The 21,671-nt window shown below is 40.0% G+C and overlaps 1 protein-coding gene across 4 annotated transcripts; it reads left to right on the top strand.

Annotated features, from left to right (window-relative positions):
* The first annotated feature begins 1,277 nt into the window (after positions 1-1,277).
* LOC146566701 (outer dynein arm-docking complex subunit 2-like) lies at positions 1,278-20,968 on the top strand. 4 transcript variants are annotated; one of them, XM_085286294.1, is made up of 23 exons: positions 1,280-1,452; positions 2,064-2,311; positions 2,574-2,731; positions 3,082-3,286; positions 3,423-3,529; positions 5,174-5,310; positions 5,676-5,789; positions 7,860-7,990; positions 8,459-8,590; positions 8,735-8,866; positions 8,994-9,147; positions 9,549-9,695; positions 10,036-10,245; positions 11,134-11,367; positions 13,363-13,473; positions 13,585-13,739; positions 16,632-16,812; positions 16,905-16,966; positions 17,605-17,719; positions 19,215-19,403; positions 19,613-19,834; positions 20,456-20,603; positions 20,790-20,968. In XM_085286294.1, the coding sequence occupies exons 2-22, from the start codon at positions 2,088-2,090 to the stop codon at positions 20,579-20,581; spliced, it is 3,246 nt and encodes a 1,081-aa protein (XP_085142420.1). In that variant the 5' UTR covers positions 1,280-1,452; positions 2,064-2,087; the 3' UTR covers positions 20,582-20,603; positions 20,790-20,968. The 4 variants fall into 4 exon arrangements, with proteins under 4 accessions (XP_085142422.1, XP_085142420.1, XP_085142421.1 ...); XM_085286296.1 differs by lacking the exon at positions 20,790-20,968 and having other exon boundaries at positions 1,278-1,452; positions 7,863-7,990; positions 20,456-20,667; XM_085286295.1 differs by lacking the exon at positions 20,790-20,968 and having other exon boundaries at positions 2,070-2,311; positions 20,456-20,667.
* Positions 20,969-21,671: the final 703 nt, after the last annotated feature.

The raw sequence follows: 21,671 nt of genomic DNA, 5'->3' as shown, positions 1-21,671 counted from the left end.
ACAAAGTAGTACAGTACAGGAGAACTGGTGCCAGAGGAACAACCTCCTTCTAAACGTCAGTAAGACAAAGGAGCTGATAGTGGACTTCAGCACTAAGCAGGAGAGGAACTACCAGACCCCCGTCATCAACGAGTGCCCAGTGGAGAGAGTGGACAGCTTCAAATACCTCGGAGTTCACATCACGCAGGACCTGTCATGGTCCTGTCACATCAACACCGTGGTGAAAAAGGCCCGTCAGCGTCTCTACCACCTCAGACGCTTGAGAGACTTCCAACTGCCCTCCAAGGTGCTCAGGAACTTTTACTCGTGCACCATAGAGAGCATCCTGACGGGAAACATCTCAACCTGGTTCAGGAACATCACCATGCAGGACAGACGACGAGCTCTACAGAGGGTTGTGCGATCAGCTGAGCGCACCATCCGCTCCGAGCTCCCTGACCTGCACTCAATCTACAGCAGACGGTGCTGGACCAAGGCCAGGAAGATCGTGAAGGACCTCAGCCATCCCAACAACAGACTGTTCTCTCTGTTGAGGTCAGGAAAGCGATTCCGCTCCCTGAAGACCAACACAGAGAGACTGAGGAGGAGCTTCTTCCCGCAGGCGATACGGTCTCTCAATCACATCACCACATAATACTGACCCACACATATGGTTCTTACACACACACTGGACATTCCGGACATTTGTTTACACTAGTGGGCACTTCACAACTACACTGCATGGTCATCTAATCAAATCACTCACTTAGTCACACGTCACTTAAATAAATCACTTTTAAGCATTTTTGCACTGCACAAGACACTTAAATATGTGGATTGCACAACCCTGGACATTACATTTCTTTCATTACCATTTATTACTTGTACAGCTGCTCTTATTGTTCTATATTTCTTCATATATTCTTATATATTTTCTATATTGTGTATTTTGTTGTACAGTTATTTTATTTTTAACTTTCTTTTTTTTTTAATTTTCATATTTATTTCCTATCCTATTCATAGTCTTTTATTTTAGGTCACGAGCAGTTGTCTAAGCATTTCACTGCATATCGTGCTGTGTATGACTGTGTATGTGACAAATAAAATTTGAATTTGAATACAGTAAGTGATTGGGTCGCAGGACATGACTTGTAGGCTCCTAACATGTTCACCAGCAGCTGAAAAGATTGCCAACTTCAGTAAGTGACAACAACAACACTTGACACCACCTTTCTTCTTCTTCTTCTTCTTCTTCTTCTTCTCTATATAAAAAGTCGTTTTCTATCGTCATGTGTCAACTGAAACAATTGGTTTTGTGAATTTTGACTTAACTCGCTTGCCGTTTCGTTTACCAGTGTCATGGCAACAAAAGTGGGAGGGGCACTTACTAGAGCCGATAGTGGTCTTGTTTCTATGGACACTGTGGTTGACTAGCTACCAGTAAAGGTGTTGTAAAGCAAGTTAAAATACACGGTAAGTTTGTACTAATACAGGTAAAAAACAGATAGTCATAACGTCATGACAGACAGCGGAAGAGACTTGCTTCATGGTGAATTAATGAGGAATACCTCGGTGTGGTTTCAGTTGTTGTATCTAATATTAGCTGAAGACCATCGGCTTTTCTAATAACGGGACTCTGTAGCATAAAAATACGCTTAACTGTAGTCACTCCTGTCCCAAGAAAGTGTGCTGGTGCTCTTCACAGTCTCGTTAACGCCGTTATTATAATACATTACTTGTTTATTTTTGCATTGCTGTCCTCTAGCGAGTTTTGATTGTTGGATATGTCTTTCTTTTGTTAAAGTTCTGCAGCTAACACAGACGTAAGGGTCTGGCTCTCTAGATTTTATTTAGCTATAATAATGATGGGAGGAGGGAGGGGATTATATAGTGTATATAGTACATGCCATTTATTTGAATGACCCACTATGGCCATCATGATACCAGTGCAAGCATCTGTCTTCTTTTTTTTTTTTAAATTATCCATGAATCCATCCAGAAATATTTATTTATTTCCTGTCATATCCAACAAGCAAACCAAGACTTAAAAGGCTGTTTTAAATGGTTCCTTTGTTAATGTTAAGTTTTAGAGTATCCCAGACACAGCGATGGGGATATCATTGACCAGGGCTGCCCAATGGACCATGGTCAGCTCCAGTACTGCAAAGCTGGCATCCACACCAATGAATGAGTCCTTGTTGAAAGAAATCCTGCACTTTGTGGAGCACTTTAGTTCCCAACACCCACAGGAAGCTGAACATGTGTTTGAGGAGCCACTCCAGTGGAGTACCACTTTAGTGGCGTCTGATTTCAAAACAGACTACGACATCAGGTTGGTCTAATCATGAAGTGGGCAGCTGGCTGGCTCTCAGTATTATGTGTCTGTGCAGGATTTGCTGTCACCATGGTCTCCAAATGTTTTTACCTTAGACATACTCAAAGCTGCATGTGGACTGTAATTAATTTGTTTTTCAGCTTCAGTAAGATTGAGAACGTTCCACTGTATTTCATCAGAAGTACAAAAACAAAGACTCAGATCTCCATTAAGCATTTCAGGCAATTAAAGTTTCTTTTTTGTTTTATTTCCTACTCAGTGACTCAGATGTTCAGTCCCACGAAAGAGATAGTGAGGGCCATCCACTCCTGCAGCTCTCTCCACCGACTGTTTATGTACGCAGCTTCAGCCAGCTCTCTAAACTGCTTCATCTGGCAGATGATAAGAAGTTGGTGGAGGTTCGGGCATGTCTAGAAGGTAAATTTGAGTCCAATTTGCATCCTAAGCAGTCCAACCACCAGCATTCCTCCATAACCCACAGACTTAATGTGTTTGTCCTCCTTGTTACTGTGTACAGCCATCCAATTATGCCACCATTGGTAATTCTTTCTCTGAACTAATATATATTTCTTTAACAGATGGACACATGATGAATATAGTAATACTTATTTCATACTGCCAGTGGATTTGTTATGGAGAGATAATATTAGCTTAGTTTTGAAAAGAAACAAAGTACAGTCAAAGCCAGCTGTTTTTATAGTTCAGAATGAATCCAACTCATAGCATTTGAATTTGAATCGCTAAACCTCCCCTCTTTTGTTGTTCAGAAAACAAAGAGCCCCTGGTTAAGATTCTTGGTAGGAGCTTTTCCTCTGACCTGGCGATAGAAGCCCATGACGATGCAGTAAGTGTGGTAGACAGGACGAAGGAGGAAGGCTTATCTAAGGACTTGGAGGTCAAGGTCAAACTGTTTCAGTTGTTCCAAGACATGGACAAACAGATCCTTGACAAGCTTCTTAAAGACATATCAGAGTGAGTGCTCCACAATATTTCCATTTAGACATGTTCAAGCACATTTGAAACAGCCTATCTGATTGGACTAGGAAGCATATTGAAAAAAGTAACTACTAATGAATTATTGTTTTGTTTTCCTTAATATTCACAAAAGACAAGTAAGGCTGAACCCCAAAGCAGTGAAGAATGAAGTGGAAATCCTTCAAATGTTCTGCGGTGGAGGGGATAAAGGGCTGTTGAAGTCGCTGCGATACACATCAGGTTTGAATCAGTTCCACATTTTACTGGAATACGAGGAAAGCAGTCACTGTTAACTCTAATGCTGCATAAAAGCTGTGTTCTGCTGCTCTCAAAGACATGAGAGACAGATTCCAGTTTACAAAGTCATTTTTCAGCTCAGGTATTTTGCTTCATTGCATTGCATTTAGCAGCATGCACACATAATGACACATTTTATTCTATTCTACAGAAAAAGCAAACAAACAAAAAACCCCCATTCAAATCCGATTTATATTGCAAGTATAACTATAGACATCATAACCAATGATATCATGCTGCACTGTTAGATGTCAGTAGATTAGCTACTGTAGAAAACATCAAAAACATGAAATTTAGACTGTGCCCCATGATGGCTGCACCAGCTGGTGTGGTTCAACTACTGTTTGCGTAAAAAGAAAATTGTTACACACTATATTTTTACTTTAATTCAAAACAATTTATATAGTGCCAAATCACAACCATCACCTTTATTTTGTAAGCTAAGCACCTAAAATAATACAGAGAAAACCTCAACAATCAGACAGCCCCTCTATGAGCAAGACAGCAGAGAAATTTAAGTGTTTTAATATATTAATATTTCATACTTTAAGGCTGCCTGTTTGTTTAAGGGAGATGAACAACACATTATAATTTTGCATAATTATATCACAGATGATAGACTAAATAAATAGATTTTAGGTAGATGCTTGTGCATTCTTAAAGTCCCTTCACCTAATTTATTTAAAAGTATTTTATAGCATATAACACCTTTAACTCCAGAAAATCATAAATCAAAATATGGATATTACCTGTCCACAGATTCATGGTGACATAGCTGCTCTTTTAACTGTTTGGTATCTTCGCTTTTTTTGGTTGTTGTTGAAATGGTTTACATGATTTTCTGGCTGAGATTCGGAGGTTTCTATGGACACTACTCACGTCGGCACTTATATTTCTGACCTCTTGTTATAACCGATTAAACGCGATCTCCTCCCTTTTGCCCCCATTTTTCTGGGCATGGGTGCTTAAAAAAAACAAACATCTGTCTCCTATTTTTGTGTCACATAGGAAAGAAGCATCAATACCTGATAAGAGACTTATTAATTTGGCCTTGCTGTGTATTATTGTGGTGTTTGGTGCAGTTTTCTTGTTTTGTGGGGTTGTTGTTTTTTTCAAGTGGAGATGAATATCTCTAACAAGTTCATTTGTTCACATTTGCATATCTTAATTTTTAAGAGAAATGTGTTTGAGTTTGTATACTATATGCATATAAGGCAACCATTTCCTTTTTCAGTATTTTTGTGTGGTGCATTTTTCTCTGTTTTAACAAGAGGCACAAAGTACATTTAAGTCGACCTAAGATGGTTTGTTTTAATTTTTACATGGTCTTACTGAGGTGATGCAAAGTGAAACAGGCATTCTTTTTTTTTGGTAATGTGCTGGAAAAGCTTGAAAATGGACCTTGAAAGTGCTTGAATTTGATGCTCAAAAATGCGTATGAACCCTGGTTAGAACCCTAACTTGAGTTCAGGAGATGAGGCTTGAAGCTGAATTCTTTTTTTCTGTGAAATAAACTCGAAAATCAACGGACTGTACCTTTAACCATTTCCAAGGTTATTAAGTTGGCTTTCTTGTTTTTGTTTTCAGACTTTCAATTTTCAAATGGCTATCGTGCCCCCCTGTGGAGACAGGTGCAGGGTGACATTTGCTACCTTGTGATTGAGCCCTGTGACACTGAAACCCTCTACATTACCTGTAGCACTGCTGGGAGTTTTCTCAATGGGGTAAGACTAGAAGTGAAAGGTACGGAAGAGGATTAGGGCCACTGGAAAAAAAAAGTGGGCACGTCTTTTTTTTTCTTCTTTTCCTGAATTCTGAGAAAAAAGTCAGAATTCTAACTTTTTTCTCAGATTTTTTTTCCAGTGGCCCTAATCCTCTTCCGTAGAAAGGCAGTGTGGTCCACATTGTGATCTTTTATATTTCTATGTAAATATGACTTAAAACATAATCATTTCATTTTCACACAAGCTTTCAGATATGTTCTAACCTCAGCTCAACTGTAACTTTAACTAACAACAGCTGACATGTGAGCCACAATAAATTGTGGTTTTTGGAATAAAAAAAAGTTAATTTAACTTTGTTTTCACAGGGCATAAAACAGGAGGGGGAGGAGAATGGATATGAGCGAACAAGTGATGCTTATGAAGACCTGGTAACACTTCTGAAGAGCAGATCTCCACATTTTGCTGATAAAATAAACCAGGTAGAGTAGAATTATAGCAATTAACATAAACACATTAAGGTGTGTCTTTTTTTTTGCTGTGAATTGTAACTCTCTAAGCAAAAGTGTGTGGGTTCTCAAATGCCTCTTTGTCTTATGAACCTTCTCTCTAATCCTGTGATTTTATGACTGATGCTGTGTGATTCATATCTGTACACAGAGTTGGGATTCTGTAATCCAGGCTAAAAAATTTCGTTAGAGACCAAACAGACAGCAAAGCAGGGTATGCTTCTGGACATGACTTCAATGATTGAGCAGTTGTTAGTATATGAACCTGCAGTGTCCCTGTTTTTTTTACTTTTTATCAGACTTTGCTAATCAGTCAATAGTCTGCACCAACTCCCAGTTTATATTAGCATGTTGTACTACTCTCAGCCATTTAAGCTGAGTGAATGAATGTGAATTTTTTGCAATAGTGCAATACTATACATCTGTATATATGCCCAGATATACTGATGATAAGTGGACTACTGGAACTACTACTTGTCCATGTATGCCTTATACATGGACAAGGACTGACAACACAGAATTGATGGATGCTACTATTCCAGCCAATGCAGTAAGAGATCAGTTATCTTTAACACATGTGGGAACTATGGATGAACACAAAAGCCAACATCCACACTGCCCAAGAAGCACCTGGCAGCTCACTGCAATGACATCAATAAAAGATGAAGCTGGAGTTTAAGAGGCTATTGCACAGTGGAAACAGTAGTGAGCAATATGGACATAATGAACCAACTGTAGTAAAAGAGACCAGCAGAATTGAACTAGTTGATACCCAGCTGCCTACAGGGACAGAAGGATCTAATCTTTATCAGAGGAAAAAGATTGTGCCCAACCTCAAGTAGCCACTCAACCAAGAGCAGGAGTCCCCCGGCTCACTGGCAAAATCCCATCAGTGAGGGAACATTACATCACCAGGATCATTAGCGAGGATATCAAGATGTCATTCAGACTGGGAACGTGTAGGCGAATAGCTGCAAAGAGAGGGAAGGTGATCCAAACTTGCTAGAAGATAGAATATCAGATAAAAAGTGCAGCTGCAAGTACCTTCTTATCCCACAGGCCAGTGGGAACTGAGGTGAAGTGAAGGCCTGCCATAGCCAAGTACCTCTAGAAGGTAAAAAAGGTTCTGAAAAGCAAACTGAACAGCAGGAATAAGATCATATGCTGATAGGGCATATGTATTGATGGAATAATAAGCTGGCCACAGGAGGTGATAGGTGGCATTGATGCCAAGACATAAAAAACTCCTTACAGTGCATTGAGGTCTCCACCTGAAGTCCGTGAAACCAACCCCCCTCTCTCTCTCCCTGCTTTCCTGTCTTTCTTCACTGCATCTGTCCAAATAAAGGCTAAAAGCAAAAAAAGGACAGCACAGAGACATTGTGTATAGGAAACATCTGTGCCGCATATGGACTAGACGTCCCCAAGTATCAATGGGAGAAACCACCAAAGTTGGCTGAGAACAACAGGGCTAATTTCCTGTAGTACTTTTGAGTTCCAGGCAGACAAGTACGAATTTGTCCATTTCTCATATAGTAGAACTGGAGAAAGTTGGTTAGCCTAGTAAAGTCAAACTGTGGGTTTGTATATTGACATACGTTTCCAATAGCACTTTGTGTTTTATAAAACACAAGCCAATGAAAAAAGCAATTGGGCATGCTTGGCTCTAGCTAATGCACAAACACAGCCCAAATAAATAAGTCCATATATTGTTGAGTACGGGCTCTTATGTCAATTTTGTGTTTTTAATTATAACTTTTTACTCTTTCGTGGTTTTTATATGAGTCTTCCTTGAGTGGCATGACCAAGACTTTGTCAGACATAGAGTTGCAAAAATGGATGGAAAATACAGCACGCTGATTGACAAGAAGTCAAAGAAATGCTAATCAGCTTAATCAGAATAGCTTTTTTTATATAAGCAAGAATTTGAGAAATGTACAGTCAGACTACAAAGCACTTTACAGTCAAATTTCGCTTGTTTTGTTGCAAATTGGAAGAGGTATTTACATTCATTCTTCAACTTCTCGCTTTCCCCCTTACCAGCAGGCTTCTGCAGTTCAAGAACTATCAACAAAAAAGGAAAAGACTGTGAATGAGCAACTACAGCTTGAGCTGCACACAACACGTAGGAACATATATGAACCAAGACCAAGTGGTATCTTGTCTACATGTGGGTATGTGATGATTCCTCACTTAAGAATTCTTCTGAATATTCATTGCATTGCAGGTATTCTTCTTGAAGAGCAGATGAACTTTGATGACCATGATGCCAAGTCTTTAATGCATGTGTTTAGTGTATCTGCTAAGATGTTATAAAAACATCGTTATATGGTTTAGAAATTCAAGGGAAACCCTCTTTGCTCTCTGCTAAACACAAAACTTAGGAATAAGTATGAGAAAAGAATCCCCAAAAGATCTATCAAATTTGGTCTTTGATTGATAAATAGATCTAGCAAGGGCTGAGCTGTTGCAGCTTTACCTCAGGATATTTGTACCCATCTGAGGAGAAACTGGTCTTTTTAATCTTAATTGCTTAAAAAATGCTGAACCCTGTCCTGAATTGTTAAATAATGATTATGCCAGAAAAATGACCATCTCAAAATAGAAGTAGGTATAATGAGTCTTATTTCACATCATTACAGTAAAACAGAGGAAAATAAAGGCCATAAGAGTTCTGAAGAGGAGGAAAAAAGTCTTAGACAAGGAGCCAAGAGCAAAATAAAAGCAGAATTCTCTGCATCTTCTTCACCTGGACACATGTCCTCCCAAAAACGGTAAGATCTCTTTTGTCAAAACCTACAAGGGTTCCTTCTTGCACTGCAGCTGGGCTAAATTAAACTAAGCAGAGGTTAAAAGTGCAAGGGATCTGATTGTAGCCATGAAGCAGCTATAATGACTCTTATTTCACCTCATTATAGTAAAACAGAGGAAAATAAACCCCTTAAGAGTTCTGAAGATGAGCACAAAAATCTAAGACAAAGAGCCAAGAGCAAGACGAAAGCAGAATTATCTGCATCTTCTTCACCTGGACACGTGTCTTCCCAGAAACTGTAAGTTTTCCTTTTAAGAGTTTCCTCTAGATCTGCAATTGGGGTAAATTCAACCAAGACGTTAGACATATAGGGTTTTGATTGTATGTCTAATTAAAAAGGCAGAAGTTGCTCTTGTGTATTTTAGGAAGACATCAGCAGGAGCCCTGCCAGGGGAACTTTTCAGTGAGAGCTCCACTGAGAGTGAAGAGGAAGAGGAGCAGCCATATCGCCATCCAGAGACTAACACAGACCTGCCCTCTGAATACTGGCAAATCCAGAAACTGGTTAAGTATCTCAAGGTATGATAAGTTCACTCTGCACAACAGAAGCAAACTCAGGTTTCACAAAAACCTCTTTGTGTGTGTGTGTGTGTCTGGACGCCACACAGCACAGTTATTTATAGTTTGCCCAGTAGTCATTTTATAATATCATTACCATTAGATGCTGAAACCTACCATGAGCCAAACTGAACACCAGGAATTCAGCAAATCATTTTTTTTCTATCAGTGTTAACCAGCACAACGCTAAACACTTAAAGTACAAGGCTGTGGCATCAATGAAACAGCTCCAGCATGTGTAGCATTATGAAAAAAAACAACAGAGTAAGAGGGAAGAGCAGTATAAGAGAATGGAGAATTCTTAATGTTATTTCCTCCTCTCCTACTTTTTAATTCATTTGTGTTTGAAATTATTGTTTCAGGATGGTGACCAGATAGTCACTGTTGACACTCTTTGTGCCATGATGGACTTTAATTTGATGCAGGAGTCATGCCAAATGGCTATCCAGGACACAGGTGGCCTTAAAGTCCTCCTTAACTTGCTGGATACAGATGAACACAAATGCAAAGTGAGTTGCCATGACAAAGTTGGACCTGCATGGCCTGCTGGCATGAACAGAGCTGGCCATGTGTGCCAGCCTGTGTTTTAGTTTCAGAAACATGAGTGCAAGGTAGAAAGCATGCTGTTTAAAAAATGGGGTAGCAATTATTCTATAGCATTCCTAATGAGATGTGTGGGTTGGTGCTTTTCAACTGGGTTGTACTGCAACATTTTATCTACTTTTAGTGGAAAGTTTTGCTACTTTTTTGGCTACTAGAGACCTCTTGTAGGCATAAGTTTCTTTATCATAAAACAAACATAATTTTTAACTGGTTATATTTAATATTAATGTGTGTTCTTGTGATTAGATCGGATCTCTAAAAATACTGAGAACCATCAGCCACAACTCGCAAATCCGTCGGGTTATTGTTGACATGAAAGGCGTGCAGAGCATAGTGAAGATCCTGGACTCACCAGTCAAGGAACTGAAGGCCTTAGCTGCCGAGACCATCGCTAACGTGGCCAAGTTCCGCAGAGCAAGAAGAAATGTCAGGTTATATGGTGGTATCAATAAACTGGTGAGTGTAAGCACAGTAAAATGTAAGTCCAGAGTGTGACATGGCTCAAGCTCTACAATCCCATGGTGAGGAATGCAGCAGGAAAAAACACTGCAGATTTGAGCCTGATCTTTCTGTACTGGTAATAACGAAAAATGTCCAACAGTGGCAGATTTTCCTTGAAAACACAGGTCAGCTTATTTATGATGTAGTATTTCTTTGTAATAACCTCAGAAAACCTGAAAACCTTGAGAAAAATTCTGTTTTATTCTGATGAAATCCATATATTAACATAGTTCAAAGGTTTTTTTTTGTTGTTTTGGCTTCCTTGAAGTAAAGAATTATGTTCCCTTTTCACACAATAGATGCCTGATAGTGGTCATCAGTTTTTTTTTTAAATTAGAAAGTGGGTGCTGGGTACCAGATAGAATGTCTCCTACATCCTCTGACCTGCATTTGTGATTATTGATGGAGGGATCTTTGACTGGACTGCCTTCCTAATTTAGCCACCATGTCTTGTTTATTTTGTTCAGCTCCAAATCAAATGAACACAGAATGATGGCTTTAAATGGTCACACTGGGCTTTTCAGCATCAACATCTATCCTGACAGTTTTCCACTCCTAACTTCTCTGTTGTTTTAATTCTCCCTGAATGAAATGTTCTAGTAACAGAACTTTAATCCCACCCATCATGACCAAAAATGAGCTATTTCCATCTGGAACCATCAATTATTACCCAAATCTAGCAAATAAATTTTTTGAGTTTAGTTCTTGAATTTGTGTTAGGCTCACAGATCTTATATGTAGAGAATATCAGATTAAATACAGAGTGTGTTTGCTTGTCTGCACACAGCTTCATCTGTGTGTTTATATACATGTAAGTTTTGGGGTGTCTATATCTCCAATCAGGTAAAGCTGCTGGACTGCCTTCCTAATTTCGCCAGCCTTACTCCCAGCCAGGAGGAGGATATAGAGGTGGCCTGTTGTGGGGCTTTAGCATTATGGAGCTGCAGCAGGAGCACCAAGAACAAGAAGGCCATTCGGAAGGCTGGGGGTATCCCTCTGCTGGGACGCCTGCTCAAGTCTCCACTTCAGAAAATGCTTATTCCAGTGGTTGGCACCCTACAGGAATGTGCTTCAGAGGTGAGAGGGGCCTAGGATTGACAACAAGTCGTCAAATTAAAACATCTATTCAAAGTGTTAAAACAAATACTGCAAATCATTTTTATTAAATGACAATGCCAGTAATTTCCCTTTCTTTTTTATTGTAAATACATTTATAGAACTGATAATAGTTTTGCATTTTCTAATTAGTTTTTATTTTTATTTCATTTTAACTTTAAAAAAAATTAAAATTTAGTTTCAGAGTTAACTTTCTTATTTACATTTTCTTTGTTGTTGTTTAAAAATGTTTAGTTTTTAGTTTCTGCTGGTTTTCTACTAGTTTCAAAGCTTGTGACCATAGGTGAGGGTAGGGACGTAAATAGACCGGTAAATCGACAGCTTTGCTTTCACATTTAGCTTTCTTTTGACCACGACGGACGAGTACAGCAGCCGCAATCTATTTGTCAATCTTCTGCCCCTGTCTTCCCTCAATCAAGGGAACAAGAATCCCTCCACTTGGGACAGCAACGAGCCCCTTATCTGGAGGGGTCAAAATATTTACCCTATTTCTGCTGATGGCCATGGCCTTAGACGTGTAGGAGTTAATTCTCATATTCACTGGTTCATGCTCGACTGTGAATTGCTCCAGTGTGAGCTGGAGACCACCGCCTGCAGCCAACAAGACCACATGAGATACTGGGTGCCACGAACCGTAACTTTCCGATGCTTGGTTGTTCATACAAATTCTGTGCTTAAAGGTTATGAACAAAATGTGTGACATAGGAGAGCACTGGATGAGCACAAAACAATTCTGACTTATTGTCATTCTTTCCTTAACTCTCCCCACAAAGTTGGAAGCATGAACTTGTCAGAAATGCTTTGGTATGCTGAAAATTTTTTAATTCCTTCTACTGGAACTAAGGGGCAAAGCCCAAGTCCTGAAAAACAACCACACACCATAATCCCCCATCCACCAAACTTTACACTTGGCACAGTGCAGTTAGTCAAGTATCACTCCAACCACCAAACCAGACTCTTCCAGCCAGAGAAGCATGATTTTTCACTCCAGGCATGCTTTACAACATGGCATCCAACACTTTGCATTGCACTTATAGATGTAAGGCTTAATTGGAGCTCCTCGGCCATGGAAAACAAATCCATGAAGCTCTCTATGCACTGTTCTTGAGCTAATACCACTAATAGTTGACTGTCGGCTGTCTAGTAGCTAGGAAGTATTCATGGCTGGACTTGTTGCACAGGTGGCATCCTATCACAGTGCAACGCTGGAATTCACTGAGCTCCTGAGAGCAACCCATTCTTTCTTTCTAATGTTTATAGAAACAGTGTGCATTCCTAAGTGCTTGATTTTATATACCTGTGACCACAGAAGTGATTGGAACACCTACATTCAGTGATTTGGATAGATGAGTGAATACATTTGGCAATATAGTGCAGGTCCAATAACAGAACACCATTTGGTTTTACTATTGTTGCCTATATGAGTGTGGAAGTCTCCTAGTAGGAAAACAGAGGCTCCAGACAGAGCACTGTCGAGCACACCACCCAGCAACTCCAAGAAGGGTGGATACTATGGGTACACTGGGTACTCCAAGCGCAAACAACATCCAGGACCTATTCCCTGGCTTGCAGGTGCAGGGATCAAACGCTCTTGTCCACTGATTAAAACTCTAATTCAAGGATGCCCACCGCAGCCCACCACCTCCCATTGAAGGCAACTCTAGACTAGAACAGAGTCCAGTCCTTCTCTAGGAGACTGGTTCCATAGCTCAAGCCATGTGTTGAGGTGAGGCTATATCTAGCCAGTATCTCTCAACCTCACACACTAGTTCAGGCTCCTTCCCCACTAGAGAGGAGACTGGGAGGCTGGGACTCAGTCGCCAGCCTCAATAGCCACCAATTGGTCCTCCATGGCCTTCACTCTTGGCTGCTGCCTGAGACACACTGAGCCTAACCCTACAGCACCTCATGGTTCATTCATGGTTATGTGATCTGTTTATTCTTGTGTCACTACAGGAGAGCTACAGGAATGACATTCAGACTTTAGGCATGATCAAAGATTTGGTCAGAAACCTAAGCAGTGACAACGATGAGCTACAAATGCACTGTGCCAGTGCTATCTTTAAGGTACCGTGTTTCTTGTCTGTGTCTTGGATCCATTGGAGAATAAAGGATTTGGACTAAAAGAGTTCTATACAGTGTTAACATAGCTCTCACTTCTTTCTTTTTGCTCTGCAGTGTGCAGAGGATAAGCAAACCCGTGACCTGGTGCGCAAGTATAAAGGTCTGCAGCCACTGGTCTCACTGCTGCATAAAGCAGACAACAAGCAACTTCTGGCTGCTGCTACCGGAGCAATATGGAAATGTTCCATAAGCCAGGAGAATGTAACTAAGTATGAATACCTCAGACAGCACAGCGGTACCACTCATTAACACACACAGATTTTAAAAGAGAATATAAAAGAGACACAAAGAACAATGTATTCATAACTTTTTAGTGTTCGTTATTAGATGTAACAGATTAGTATGACTTTGACAAATCTCTTGATGAAATAGTTTGATAGCAGTAAAACACTGAATCGTCCACATATGCCCATGCCTTTCGAACATATGTTTGCCAGAATGATGCAGTCTGTGAACACATGAGTAGCAGCGGTGGATATAGAACGCATCCTGCCGACTTCTGTGCATGAGGGACATTATACCATCACCACATGTTATTTTTATAGATTTCAGTTTTTTCCACAGCTAAACAAAAGGATCAGCGTGGATGCTGATTGCATAGACGTCAGGATGTGTTGGTTATTCCCTTCAGTTTAGCAAATGAACTCATAAGCTAGTCTGTTGTAATAATTGTTATGATTTAAAAAAAAAAAAAGTACTATATGAAGTTGAAAGCTTTTTCCTGAGGTGAGAAAATGCATTTTTTCTTATGTGTAGTTCAGATTTTAGTGGAATTCTAAAAATAATTAGAAAAAGGGTTCAGTAGCACTCACAAGGCTTTCTGCACTTCATATATCATAACTGACACAATGAAAGCTTAACTGGCCATGACTAATTTAGCAGCTTAAAACACTTGTTGTCAGTACAGGGTCTCTGCCTCACTTAATGAATTGTCACACTATAAAACAGTTATCCAGCTACCGATAATGATAATAATAATAACAGAAGAAGCGCTCAGACAGTGCAAACCTCAGCCAAGGCAGCTCACTCTCTGGGCTGTATTTACTTTCAAGGAAACAGTATTGTATTTTGTTCCTATCGTTTTCTTTGTTCTTTGAAAGTGAGGTCAGAGGTCAAATGTTACATGATATTTGGATGAAAACTATAAAGTAATATTTAGAATTCCCATATGCCAGTATCACTTCCTAAATTTTTCCACTACAAACAATGGCAGTAGAATTTTAAGCAGTTTACGACATAAAAGACATTTTATGAACATTTGACCATGAAAGAGAGGTGAGAGGTCCAAAGTAATGTGATATTTAGAATCTCTTATATGCTGTTATCATACAAACAATGGCAGTAACAAACATAGTTTTAAATAGGTCTTTGTACGGTACTTTCTCTATGTTGACAATACACTCTACACTTGAAGCTATTTACCAATTTTTGACCAATTAATTATCAACTCAACCTTTGAGACCTCGGAGGATGTTAGCCAAACTTTAATGGATAGTAAACATGACCCCACTCTACAGCCTTAGACATTTTTATAAGGATTATAAAAACAATTTTAGTGTTTACAGAAAGAATGACATGCATGCATGCACACACGCACAAACACTTTCACGTACATAACCTCCATGGGAGAAGAAATGATGCCATTAATCTTATGTAAAGCACATTTAGTGACACTACAAAGACTAAAAAACACTTTGGTTGTCCTCACTCTAACTTTAACTTATCACAAAGGTTGACAGCGTTCTCTCATTTTGTGGTTTGGTTTCCGTGTGTTGTGTTATGTTGTGTTTTTTGGATGACATGCACAGCTGGATATGAATGAAGGTGAAATTGGCCGCCTCTTCGGGAGGAAACCAGCATGATGTACAGCAAATGTTTTTAATTCCCACTTGAATGTGTAAGTGGATCTGTTTTTTCGAACTCTCTCAGGCTTATCACTTAACCTTCTAGGACCTGGCGTCCACATATTTGGACATCACATTTTGGGTTATTTAGACCAAAATACTCAATTTTGCTCGACAAGGGCCTGATATCCACTTACAAGGACATTATACTGCTACTGTTCTATCAAAATTTTAAACGAATATCCTCATATGTGGCTCTTATTTTTCTTAAAAACAAAAATAAGGCCCCAATGTGACCAAATATCAAAGAGAAATGAAAAATGCATGCTGTAGAGGAGTGCGGGTCTTAGGAGGTTGAAATGTCTAGGTCAGGCAAAAGTTTGGAATGAAGCGACAGAGCCATTACTGTCAAAAAGGAAAGGCTGTTAATGGTAACAGGGTTTTAGGGGCATGCGCTCATTTCAGAATCAGTCACAGGCTGAGTGGCGTACTGAAATGACAATCATTTTTGAATATGTTTTGTTACAGGAGTATTGAGAGGGAAGTCGACTTTCTTCTCTTTTCCGTCATTAAGTTCATGGTCAAATGAGACCCTGTGGCCCACTGCAAACAACAGGATGTTTTTTTCTTTTCTGTGACTGATGATTTACATGGTCTGGACAGCAGCACATATTAGCCATTTTCTTGATTAATGATAATACAGACATTGATTCCATGGTGCAGTTAAAAGGCAAAACTGGAGCCACACAGTGTGCTGGCTGTTGACATTTTACATTTATTTTTGACTTGGTTTTCTTCCCATTGTAGATATGCATGTGTTTTCCTAGTATTTCATGCTGGATTTAGTCAGAAACGGCATGAAAGGAGAAGGGGAGTAGAGGTGGGTTGCAGTGTGGCTTGCAGATGCAACTAAGTCAATGCTAAGTTTGAGTAGTATGCCCTGCATGGGGTTCTAGACATAGTGATAGTCATCAGTCTGTTGTTCAAACCACTTCACACCGTGGTCCAGACATGGTTCAGACTAGTGAATGGATTAAAAAGTGAGATAAGAAGTACTTTATTCATCCCCTGACTTTCCACCTATGTATTTTTTTGCTGCCAATGGTAGCACAAATGTTTACAGTTCCCAGTCTAGCACAACCTGGTAAACACTACTAAACTCTTAGTGTTGTTTTACATTCTTTGGTTAATATAATTAATTGCTAAATTATTCTAAGTGATATCATACAACCCCAGTTTTGTCTTCTTTCCTTAAAGGTTTCAAGAGTACAAAGCCTTGGAGATCTTGGTGAATCTACTAACTGATCAACCCGAAGAAGTCTTGGTCAATGTAGTGGGAGCCCTGGGAGAATTTGCCCAGATACCTGCTAACAAGGCTGCCATCCGTGAGTTTGGAGGCATCAAACCACTAGTTAAGTTGCTCACAAGCCCAAACCAGGTATCTAGATTTTTTTTCTATTTTTGCATTAATGGTGATGCCATGTTTACAACTTGCTCCTTTACCGATTCATCTTCCTGTAATCTAACCAGGCGCTGCTTGTGAATGTTACCAAAGCAGTGGGTGCCTGTGCAACAAATAAGGATAACATGGTGTAAGTCTGTCTCTTTCTGTACATCACAAGTACAATTTACACAAGACAAACTGCCTGTTAAAATGTGATGTGTCTGACTCATATATTCATACACTCACATATTCTTGACAATACGGTCATACCGTTTTACAAAAGAATGACATCAAGTCAAGGATCTAAACACGGTATCATTAACTGGTCATGCATTGATGCTTCAAGAAATCTCCTGTTTTTTACATTTGTAATTATGCAGGTAGGTTACCCTGTTATCCCCGGCTTAATGACAGGTTTTAAAAGCTTTGTTTATTGTACCTGCTGTGTTAAATGTGGTTGTGGTTTAATTCCCAGTGTTTTACTATCGGCCTGCAGTCACTGTTAGGAGGTGAGCTGGTCAGACTAACATACCTAAACCTAAATACAACTTAATGTCAGAATTCACGTTGTTAGTTATCTATTAGTGCTAACTAACAATAAACCCATTACATGTGTTTGGGATAAAAAGCCCAATAAAAAATTGTTAGTATGATAAAATATAGCCAGTTACTGTGGGGAGTTTCACACAGTGGGCAAAATGTGTTTACAATTGTTTATTTGTTTGTTCATTCCGTCTTTCATTCCCTCTTTTCTCACAACACTTCCATGTCTTTCTCTCTCTTCAGAATCATTGACCAGCTTGATGGAATCCGTCTGGTGTGGTCGCTGCTAAAAACCCCCAGTGCAGATGTTCAGTCTAGTGCTGCTTGGGCTCTTTGTGCATGCATTGAAAATGCAGAGGTATGTATTTCTTTAGTTGTCTGTGACTTAAAACTGGGTCTTTTGTGTCTCCTGTTTGTGTGAAGTGAAGCACATATTTATCCTGTAAACCAAAGAGTTCTGCAGTGTTTTTGCCAGACTGAGTAAATATCCTGTGGCATGGCTTCTGATTTCCCAGCTGAAAATCTTCTCTGAACATGCTACCAGCTCCAGAGGCACACAGTTGGGGTGGCTGTAGCTCAGAGGACAGAGCAACCATGCACAGAATAACATTATATTCATTTGTAACCGTGGTATGTTAAAAGCATAGAAAACATATAAACTTATGAAATGCTGTAAATTAAATATTGATGTACCCACTGTGTCCAAATCCAGTGGACTACCACCTTTAAACCTCTAGCTCAGCAGTTTGGACATTTTTGTGTTGTTATTGTGTGCCAATATTTGAACAAGGTTATGCTAAGTTGTGTGGTTAGCAAGGCCAATCCATATTTTGGACCAGTGTAGATTCCAGTTAAATTGAGCTTTAACACAGAAAATAATTTAAGCATCAGTTACTCGTGTTGTTTGTCAGAGTCCACTTCAGTGATTTGAAAGTTGATAGATCGATAGATCGATTTATAGATAGATAGATGATAGATAAAAATTAAAATTAAAAAGAAAAAAAATGTGGAGGAGTTCAAGTATCTCGGGGTCTTGTTCGCGAGTGATGGGAGAAGGGAGCCGGAGATCGACAGACGGATTGGGGCTGCAGCTGCAGTAATGCAGACGCTGCACCGGTCCGTCGTGGTGAAGAGGGAGCTGAGTGTAAAGGCAAAGCTCTCAATTTACCGGTCGATCTACGCCCCTACCCTCACCTATGGCCACGAGCTGTGGGTAGTGACCGAAAGAACGAGATCGCGGATACAAGCGGCAGAAATGAGCTTCCTCCGAAGGGTGGCTGGCCTCTCCCTTAGAGATAGGGTGAGAAGTTCGGCCATCCGGGAGGGGCTCAGAGTGGAGCCGCTGCTCCACATCGAAAGGAGCCAGCTGAGGTGGTTCGGGCATCTGACAAGGATGCCTCCTGGGCGCTTCCTGAGTGAGGTGTTCCAGGCATGTCCCACCGGGAGGAGGCCCCGGGGCAGACCCAGGACACGCTGGAGAGATTATATCTCTCGGCTGGCCTGGGAACGCCTTGGTGTTCCCCCGGATAAGCTGGAGGAGGTGGCTGGGGAGAGGGAGGTCTGGGCCTCTTTGCTTAGGCTGCTGCCCCCACGACCCGGCCTCGGATAAAGCGGATGAAGATGGATGGATGGATGGATGGATGGATGGATGGATGGATGGAAGAAAAAAAATGTAAATGCTTGCATTCTGTTTTTATTTACATTTTAAAAGGCATCCTGATATTTTCTGGAAACAGGGTCGGGCTTTGTTAGTACTTATTCACTGGATCCACTGGACTGGATTCTTAGGACTGCTCCCCTATTGATCATCTTCTGTGTTCATTTGCAGCTAATAACAGACTTTTTGACTCTAGGATGCAGGAGAAACTGCACGCTCGCTCATCGGTGGATTCCAACTGATTGTTAAATTGCTGAGCTCAACAAACAATGAGGTGCTGGCAAGTATTTGTGCTGCCATCTGCAAAATAGCCAAAGATGAGGAGAATCTGGCAATCCTCACTGATTTCGGGGTTGTCCCATCGCTGGCCAAGCTGACTAACACAGTAAGAACACCTCACAGCTGGAGAAAAACAACAGGGTTGTAGTGTTGTTGTCAGTATTCATATACCGTCTTTATGCTGAGTTTAGGTGCTCTTTAATCACTCACTGCTGTATGAATCCAGCTAATGAGGGGTGCATTAGTAGACACAACTTGTTCTGGGCAATGTAAAAAATGATGTCTGGGATTCAGTAGCGTCTTATTTCTCTCCAGACTCATGACAGGCTCCGTCACCATCTTGCTGATGCCATCGCACAGTGCTGCATGTGGGGCAGCAATAGGGCATCATTTGGTGAGGCTGGAGCTGTGGCACCACTTGTGCGTAACCTTAAGTCGAAAGAAGGCTCGGTACAGCGGAGCACAGCCATGGCCCTGTATCAGCTGTCAAGGAATCCCAACAACTGTATTACCATGCATGAAAAAGAAGTAGTTCAGGTCAGTTACAGTGCTGTGGTACCTAGATATCTGACTCCAAAATTCAGTCACATTCAAACTGCTTTTTTGTTTCCTCCATTTAGACTTACATTTTTATTAGATTTTTTTTAACGGGTGGTAAGAATGTGCCAATTTAAGAAATACTTTTTAAATCTGTGTCTATGTTTGCCCTTATTAATGTACCAGTTAAGAGTTGCAACACTACTCCATAATGTATATTTGGATTTTAATCACATGAAACACAAATGTTTCACACACACTCCTCGACACTGAGCAGACTGCTTTTGTATTTTTCTACAAAATAATGTGGTTATAAGTAGAAGAACAGCAGTTTTTTAGATTTTAACCGGACTTATTCTGTAAGTTCACAGCTTTTTCATCCACAGGCTAGCTCACTTCATCTTCTGGTTTTTCTGGGAAAATCCTAGGAATGCCTTGCCTCTGCTTCTTTGCTAACCACACCGATGTGTGGACTGGTGTATTATAATGCATCTCATGCTTTGAAATGTGATGTGTTTCTGGTGTTTTAATTCAGTTTTGAGAAACACTCTTTAGTAAATGAGATTTGTTGGGAATACATTCTTCTGCTGGTTGTCAGCTCTGTCCTGTATACTTCCACAGCCACTGATCCACATGATGGGATCCAATGACGAGGAGCTTCAAGAAGCTGCTGCCGGCTGTGTGCGCAGCATCCGACTACTGTACATGGCTAACAGGAATGCTGAGTTATTCACTTTTAGAAACTGATCACAGCAACACCCCTGGATATGTAAGAGGGACTATACAAAAATGATCAGCGCAGTTATGTAATGTGTTACTTTAAAGAACTGTTTTTCCAGGCTTATCAAATTTCGTTTGGACCATTTAATTGTTAGAAAAAAAATTCCCACCTTTGAAGATCTCATTTGTTCATATTTTTTTTGCTTTGAATCAACATCTCCTCTTTCCTTTACAGGTATCTCTTTCACCTCTCCCTAAAAGCCAAAATTTGCTCTCAGTTTAGTTCAGGTTGAATAAGTGAACGTGCCTACAGAGCCGTCATGGTTCATTACTCAACCCTTTGGCCTGAGACATCGATCAGTGAAAACTGTGGGCCAATAAGGAGCGTCACATGCCTTCTGAAGGTGGGTGTCATGTTGAAAAGGAAGTGTATCCTGTTCAATGTCTATTTTAAAAATGTATTTATTTTAAATATATCTACATTTCAGAAAATCTCATCATTCGAAACTGAGTAAATCCAAAATGTTTCACTTAATCACTTTGTCAAAAGATTAAAATTTCTTGTATTTAATCTTCCAAAATTTGGTGCAGTTATATTCTTGTCTGGTAACAATAATAGACTCAGCTGGCTCTTTTCTTTTATCTCCTTTAAAAAATGCTACATTGTCTTCTTCCACACATAAATCAATGTATGTTTTGAAATAAGTCAGATACAAAATATCACATTCTGCTTTATTAAACGGTATTCTGCCATGTTCAGATTTTTGAAAGGTTTAAAAATAGGTTACACGTTTAAATGAAACACGAAGTTGGTAAGAATGAATTTGTTCAACTCACAGACAATGAAATCAAACAGAAATCAGGGCATGAAATGTAAACATTTTTATTGACATTAACTTGAAGCGCTGAATTAGTTGTGTTTTCGGTTCAATTCAGTTCACTTCAATCTGTAAGGGAAAGTAAATGATGGTCTTTTCACACTGTAAGGTTTCCTTACAGTAATACACTGTAAGGAAACCTTACAATGTATTACTGTAAGGTTTGGTACCTTCCAGTGTTAAAAAGAAAACCCCAGCAGACACACCCCTCTGAGCAAGCACTCGGCGACAGTGGGGAG

The sequence above is a fragment of the Mchenga conophoros genome, linkage group LG9 (assembly GCF_057382185.1).
Source record: "Mchenga conophoros isolate Kocher_MC1m ecotype Shallow Benthic linkage group LG9, M_conophoros_male_GT1.1, whole genome shotgun sequence".
Classification (NCBI taxonomy): domain Eukaryota; kingdom Metazoa; phylum Chordata; class Actinopteri; order Cichliformes; family Cichlidae; genus Mchenga; species Mchenga conophoros.
Note: the sequence above shows the minus strand (reverse complement) of the source record. Positions and strands in the feature narration are given on the sequence as shown.

Excerpts from the sequence above, each read along its gene's own strand:
- LOC146566701 (XM_085286294.1), top strand. The coding sequence starts at position 2,088 with ATGGGGATATCATTGACCAGGGCTGCCCAATGGACCATGGTCAGCTCC. Across the intron at positions 2,312-2,573 it reads AAAACAGACTACGACATCAG|TGACTCAGATGTTCAGTCCC; the intron begins GTTGGTCTAATC and ends TTTCCTACTCAG. Across the intron at positions 19,404-19,612 it reads TGGCCAAGCTGACTAACACA|ACTCATGACAGGCTCCGTCA; the intron begins GTAAGAACACCT and ends ATTTCTCTCCAG.